Source organism: Nicotiana attenuata, unplaced genomic scaffold (genome assembly GCF_001879085.1).
Source record: "Nicotiana attenuata strain UT unplaced genomic scaffold, NIATTr2, whole genome shotgun sequence".
In the NCBI taxonomy this organism is placed as follows: domain Eukaryota; kingdom Viridiplantae; phylum Streptophyta; class Magnoliopsida; order Solanales; family Solanaceae; genus Nicotiana; species Nicotiana attenuata.
Window position 1 is genome coordinate 470,622 of NW_017670702.1, and position 7,653 is coordinate 478,274.

Sequence of the window (7,653 nt, forward strand, 5' to 3'; positions counted from 1 at the left end):
AGCCATTTGGTCTACATGTTCGCGGAAGGGTAGTCGCATTCGCGAAGTGAGGGGTCAACGAAACATCGCATTCGCGGTTGGTTGGACGCGTTCGTGAAGAGGGTTTTTGGCGGAAGAATCATTTGTACGACGCAAACGCGAGGGAAGGGCTGCGTTCGTGATGAAGAAATATCTGGGCAGCAGTGTTAAATTTCAAAAAATGAGGGTTTTCACCCATTTTTCATGTTTTGAGCTAGAGAACACGAATTTGGGTGATTCTTGAGGGAATTTTCAAGGATTTGATTGGGGTAAGTGATTCTTACTTGGTTTTAGCTAAACTCCATAATTATGCCTTTAATTCCATCATCTAATTTGTGATTTGGGGTGGAAAATTGTGGAAAAAGAGGAAGAGTTCTTGAGTAAGACTTTTGAGTTCTTGAATGGGATTTTTTTATCGGATTTGGATAAATTTGGTATGGTTAGACTCATGAGTGAATGGGCTTTCGGGTTATGTAACTTTGGTCGGATTTCGAGATGTGGGCCCGGCGGCCGGGTTGAGCCGATTTCGGATTTTGGCTATAATTTAGTATTTTTCTTGTGGAAATGATCCCTTTAGCCTATATTAATTGTATTGTACTACTTGTGGCTAGATACGGGACGTTTGGAGAGCGATTTGTGAGGCAAAGGCATGTTGGAGTAGAGTTTTTCCCCGAATTGAGGTAAGTAACACTTTCAAACTTGGTTCTGAGGGTTCGAAACCCCGAATTATGTGTTATGTGATTGGTATTGAGGTGATGCACATGCCAAGTGACGGGCGTGCTGGCGTGCATCGTGAGAATTGTAACCTTGTTGATTCCATGGCAGTGTATAGTGATTTTATCTTGTTGATATCCGTGTTTTCATCATGTGATAAAGTAATTGAGTTGTTAATCATATTAGATATCATGCTTAGGCTTTATGCCGGTACTGTTGGGACCCATAGTGGTCGTTTCTTGCTGTCACCTTACTTATTTTATTGATATTTTATACTCAGTCATATTCATTCATTTCATATCATATCTCAGTCTCAGTTGTTATTTATTGATATCTCATGTCATTGTTTCGGGCTAATTTTCATGACATTGTGAGCCCGTGGGTGAGACTGGAGCGATTGATGAATTGAGTGAGGCCGAGAGCCTGATTATGAGTGACATTTATGGGATCGCGTTGCACGCCGCAACGGTTACACTGATTTATGATAGCGCTTGGGCTGTAGGAGCCCCTCCGGAGTCTGTACATACCTCAGTGAGCGCGGTTGATACTATTGAGGGATGAATCTTCCCTGGACATGGATATTGTCCGAAGTACTTCATACCTTCTCCACAGGGATGGATTGGCCTTACTCAGTACTGGGTGACATATGGTCAGTGATGTATATATACCGGGATGGATCTTCCCTGGGCCGTATGGGCCATATACAGTACCGAGTGGTTGAGCATTCGAGAATGTGAGCACACGAGGCTGATTGCACGGTGCAACACATATAGCATGTGCATTGGCATGTTGAAATAGAAGAATTATATTCTTCATATTGTTCAGATCTGATTTATTTCACTGTTTTGGGCTGTATAATTAATTTGAAAGCATGCCTTACGTTTCTGCACTATTATTTCTATTGTTAACTGTGTTGGTTTAGTCTGTCACTACCTTTCAGTCCAAAGGTTGGACTTGCTACTTACTGAGTTAGTTGTACTCACGTTACTCCCTGCACCTCGTGTGCAGATCCAGGCGCTTTTGGTCACGGCGGCTGCTGATTGAGGAGTTAGATCCCGGAGACTACCGAGGTAGCTGCATGGCGTTCACAGGCCTTGACTCTCCTTCACTATCTCTATTTGTATTTCAGTTTTTATTCCCTAGATACTGTAGTTGACTGTATTCTGGTATAGACGCTCATGTACTATGTGACACCCAGGTTTTGGGATGGATTGTATCGTATTTTGGATTATTTCTGCTTTAAAAAAGGCTTTTCTTAAATATTAATTGCTTCCGTCTTTATTTTTAATGTTTTTACTGTATTGAGATGTTGAGTAGTGGCTGGCCTAGTTCGACGATAGGCGCCCTCGCGACGGTTGATTTTTGGGTCGTGACACTCATGTGCACTGATTCATATTTATTTGAACGGAAAAACTTGAATATTGATGGGAAATGAATGATTTGGGTGGAGAAATTTCGAGTTTCACATTAAAAGCGCCATCAGCGCACTTCGGAGAAACTAAGTTTTATGTGAGATTTGAATTTTGTGTGAGAACTTAACTAGGTATCGTAGATTCTTGTTGGAAATACTAATACAAAGTTGAATCCGAAGTTTGGAGGCGATTGAATTTAATTTGAAATCTGCTAAAACTTCAAATCTGTTCAATTATGCTTTTTGATTCAACTGCGATTGGTGTTGTAGTTTGACAATGTTGTTAAGAAATTATTCAGTGAAAGTAGAGTAGAGCAATCGTAGAGATGGAAACATGCATAAATTTTGGCGACAATTGCATTCAAAGTTGTTGCCATATTGTAACGTATCTTTTTCCTTTTTTGTAACTGAAAATCCATTATGGCTTAAAGTAGATAATACACAACTGGAAGGAGTCTTATTAAAAGAGGAATGGAGAGAAAATAGGAAAAAGATGTAAATAAATACTCTAATTTAAGGCACTAATAATGGATTGTATATAATTTGTAAGTAATTTTTATTTAAGGCGGGTAATATACAAAATTAGTACAATTTTGATAAATAAGTTTCTAATATTATATAGGAAGGAAAAAAGTCAAATGAAATATTAAGTTGAGCCCCATTAGATTCCAGCTAGGGCTGTGTTAAAGTTGCACTACTGGTCCGATCCATTATAATAGGGCCTTACTAACTAATAGTAAATCTTTTGGGCCATTCATCTCTCACTTTTTTTTTTAGTTGAAAAGAAAAAAGTTACATTTGTTTTCCTCAAGTTGGCTATAAAATGGGGGAAGAGGTGTAATATCTCTAGGATTTTCGAGAAATTCATGGTATTTGTAAACTAGAGAGTTTATTAGCAATTTTTTTACGCACGAAAATGAACTAGAACTGTATATTTTTGAATTTTGCAGAAAGAACATGTTGATTGTCTGGTTTTACAAAATAGAACAGAAGAAGTATTTACCAATAAAACTTTGATCACATATAATCCTTTGTGGAGTATAACTCGTCTGAAACATTTCCCTACAAAGACAGTGGACAATGATTTTTTTTTTTTTTTTAGAATTTCTCATCCGGTATCCGGTACCCACATTGAAGCCCGACTAATCCGTATTCGCACCGAGAAGTCCCACATTGAGGGGTAAAGCGCTCCCTAACAAAGGCGACTCCATACCTAGGGGTTTGAACTCGAGACCTCTGGTTAAGGATGAAGCAGTACTTATCACTCCACCCCAACCCTTGTGGACAATGTTTTGAAATGACAAAAAGAAAATAGATATTTAACTTTAAGTCATGATGTTAGTGCTTACTATTGCCTTTCGTCTAGGTTCCGTATCTCTGTAACATATTTGTCAAAATAAATAAAACCAGTGTCAGACAATTAGCCAACGAATAGTCAAACAATAATTCAGCGGAGGACTTATCATATCACTAAATTTTAAGTGATCTAAGTGAACAAAAATGTCATTTAGCAAAATTTATGAGCTTATAATAATAATTTAGTGCAACTTGAGAGATTCAGTCCTAAAATATGTGCTTGTAATCTAAGATGACAGTATCGAATCTTACTGGTGTCCAGCTAATGTTTTTTTGTAAGACTAGTATTCCAATGAATCTCTTTTTCCGAAACTCTAGTACACTGTGAACTTAGGCTGGCAATGCGACCTTCTTAGCTACTTCCCATTTCTTGCCAGCATCATCACTAGGACAAGTAGGTACTTTTTACTTAAGGATTTTAAGCAAAATATATGTCTGTTTTTTATATATATATACACTTTATATATTTAGAATTTTTGTCGAAATTCGATGACCCTTCTTCTCCGAGCACAAGTCCGCATCTGATGTAGTTTACGTAAATCTTTAAACTAATACAGTAGCATAATACGCAAATCTTCTCCAAGCATAATTATTGCAGTTATTTATAATCTAATAAAAATAATAACTTACTATTACTATAGTCTATAGCTAGTTAAACTAATACACAGTAGCATAATACTTTTACATTGTTCGTGTATTATTTTAAATCCTATACCCCAAGAAGGGATAGGGTGGGGTGGTTTATTTCCTTGTGCTATAAATTCATGATACATCACTCTTCATTTTGCTTCACATCTAAGCTCAGTTAATCCGAGCTCTCAGTTTTCTCCTTTGTACCCTATTTCTTTGTTACTGAAAAATGGCATTCCAAAAAGCATTTGCTGCTTTGCTTATTGCCTCCTTTATGCTTGTTCATTTCACTAATGCCCTTCAAAAGGTTCTTCTATTTTATATCTCAAATAGCACAATCATGTTGTTAACTCTTTCATCTTGAAATAACATTTGATTTTGGAATATTGGCGCAGGTTGACTACAGCAAGCCATCAACACCAGCACCAGCACCAGCCCCTCAAGTTTCACAGCCACTAAGTAATGTGACATTTACGTATTTCCTTCACAACAAACTAAGGAGTATAATGTTTTACATATATATATGTCTAGTGTCTATATGTAGTTTTTAAATTTCTGATGCAGTTATTCTTTTCCTTTTGTTGGGGTGCTGGTTAAACAGATTGCACAGGAGCCTGTGAATATAGGTGCAGCGAATCGTCTCGGCCAAATCTATGCAACAGAGCATGTGGAAGCTGCTGCCATAGATGCCACTGCGTGCCACCAGGGACCTCTGGCAATTATGAAGCTTGTCCTTGCTATTTCAACCTTACTACTCATAACAACACCCGCAAATGTCCTTAAAATTTATCAGCCAAAGTTCTTCTAGTTTGTCGTTCTCCAAAGGGAGTCCATTTTCAAAAGCAAGTGTAGCATTAAGCTTATTGGATTGTGTTGTGTCCAAATAAACAAGCCAGCTGTTCATTTTGTTATTCAATTCATTTGTTCTCTCTGTGTACGAGGTTTGTAATTGAACAATGGATATTTATTTGATATTCTATCTCTATTTCTATTGACTAGTCGTTCCATTTGTTGTGCATAGTATGGGTCATTCGTTGAGACATTCCTTTGTTTTTCGAATTATATATCTTGGCTGATATTATTAGAGAAGTAAAACAATAATAGATGCATGTAAGAGGGGATTAGGTTAGAACCTCCTAGATATAGTTTAATAATACTATTAATGTAAATTCTGAAAAAAAGGACCACACAACTTTAATTCTTCTTTATGCTATATTGAAAATAATACTTCCTCCATCCAATTTATGTGGCACCATTTGATTCTGCACAAAGTGTTAGATGTTGTGTGCCTATAACTCATTTCATTAAGAGTAAAGAAGGAATTTTATAGTTAACTTGTTTTTAAATATAAAAAAATAATATTTTTTTTGGGAAAAACTAAAAAGGAAAGAGTGTAATATAAATTAAGCGAAAGGATACTAAAAACTAAAACTTGCAAGAATCGATAGCCATAAAAGGTACACAAAATTGCTTAGGAAAGAACAAAAGGAACGAACCAAGAATTCTTCTTAATTTGTCAATATGGTGTTAAAAAAATAAAGACATTGACGCATATATCTGCCAAATGAGTCAAATTTAACTGAGAACTGATCTCTAAGGCCATCTCCAACCTTGCCTCCATCTCCCATAATGGAGGTAATTTTTGGGGTAATTTAACTCCAACCTTCCCCCATTTTTGTTCCCAAAATGGGGGATGAATAGTGTTCCCTCAAATATGGGGGTACACTATTCATCTCTCCCATTGCTACTCATTACTTTTTTATTATTATTTTATTATTTAATCTTTTAAGTTATCTCTTTATATATACTTAATTATGTTAATGTAATATTTTTATAATATTAATATTATATCTTAACTTTGGTGTATAATTTTGATAAATTAATTTTTGTACATTTATTATTTTTATGTAAAATTATAAGTTAATTTTATTATAAGTTATAATTATACAAAAAATATATAATTATCTCAAAAAATGAATGGTGGAAATATAAAATATTAGATGTTGCTAAGATTGAAAGGTGCGAATATAAAATATTAGATGTTGCTAAAATTGAAAAGTGAAGATTGAAAATACTTTAAAATTGGAAATACATGACAATTGTATTTAATTAATCTTGTATCGCAATGATTTCACTTTTATTTGAATTATTAGTTAATCTATAATAATTTCTTACAAATTATATTATTTAAAATTTTATGACATTATTTTAATTATGGAAATTACAAATTAATAAAAATAAAAGATGGAGTTTGTTTAATTGAAATTAAAAAATGAAATTGAAATGAAAGATAATAATATAATATAGAAGAAAGAGAAGAATATAAAAAGATCTAAGGAAAAAAATGGGGGAATGGTTAGAGAAAGTTATCCCCAAAATAAAGAAATCCCCATTTTAGACATCATAAATGGGGTAAAGGTTGGAGATGTCCTCTGTATTGAATAGCTTTTTCAACGTACGTTTTCATAAACATCCACGTGGGATGCTATCTTCTTCGTTACTCCAAACAAACAAGGCCGACCGTCATGATGTGATCATTTTGAAGGAACCTCTAATTGATGTTAATAATGTGTTTGAGGTGCCAATGTTTTGAACATATCTTCCACGCACTCCAACTAGTAGTTGTCCAAGTGCTTTTAACCCAAAGAAACCTTCACTTGTAGCTATAGCGGTATTAATCCAAACTTAGCTAAGGAATAAAGTGTTTAACCAGAAAATAGGAATTTCGGTCAAAGTGTATTTTTAGAAGAACTCGGGTTACTGATAATCAAATAAAGAAATAATTATATAACGAGAAAGGAAAATCAGACTGAGAAGTAGCCGAGTAAGCAATATAAAGTAGTGTAAATAAGTATATTCCAATAATAATCAGTGTCCATACAAATGTTATTTCTCTCCCTTTTATAGCTATTTCTAAGTACAACGTTTCTTTCCTCTCATAATAGAGTCATTATGAGCATTTAATGACATTAATAAGACGTTATAATTGGCAATCGTAACTTTTTCGTGAAGATTCTATAACGTTTCATATCATTTACGCTCATTAATTGAAGATATTACGAATCTGTACTTTTTGCTGTTTTGATTCATTCCACCGGTGTCTCTTCAAATTATCAAGAGGCCCGAGTGACCGTTCTTTCTTGTCTTCATAACACTTCACTCGTACCTGTTAAGACTCGCGTCTCTTTAAGTACTCTTTGCCAGCTGTCACTCTTATAATAATTCATGTGCCTTGACATGTTAGCCACATAATTAATTCCAAGTGTAATATCAATTTTCCCCCAATATAGATAGTCCCCCCCCCCTCCCCTTGCCTATTACTCCAGCTAATTGAATTAGTTTAGGGAAGTGGATCTCATTAAAGCGAGAATTTTTGCCGCCAATTCCCACATACCATTATACCTTTTTCTGAACTGAAGCTTCGTATGTCACTTCCATTTAATGTGTGTGACACGTGGTGCCCTACGATTGGTTCTGTAATTCCTCAGCGCCTTTTAGGGTCTTTTTACGGCTGCACCAATCAC

The 7,653-nt window shown here is 35.2% G+C and overlaps 1 protein-coding gene across 1 annotated transcript; it reads left to right on the top strand.

The window, feature by feature from the left end:
• Positions 1 to 4,265: 4,265 nt before the first annotated feature.
• Positions 4,266 to 5,124, top strand: LOC109242460 (snakin-2-like). The gene is made up of 3 exons (XM_019409311.1): positions 4,266 to 4,436; positions 4,525 to 4,588; positions 4,731 to 5,124. The coding sequence occupies exons 1-3, from the start codon at positions 4,359 to 4,361 to the stop codon at positions 4,910 to 4,912; spliced, it is 324 nt and encodes a 107-aa protein (XP_019264856.1). The 5' UTR covers positions 4,266 to 4,358; the 3' UTR covers positions 4,913 to 5,124.
• The last annotated feature ends 2,529 nt before the right edge of the window (positions 5,125 to 7,653 follow it).

Coding starts and splice junctions, on each gene's coding strand:
- LOC109242460 (XM_019409311.1), top strand. CDS start 4,359: ATGGCATTCCAAAAAGCATTTGCTGCTTTGCTTATTGCCTCCTTTATG. Junction 4,437..4,524: donor TCACTAATGCCCTTCAAAAG/GTTCTTCTATTT, acceptor ATATTGGCGCAG/GTTGACTACAGCAAGCCATC. Junction 4,589..4,730: donor TCAAGTTTCACAGCCACTAA/GTAATGTGACAT, acceptor CTGGTTAAACAG/ATTGCACAGGAGCCTGTGAA.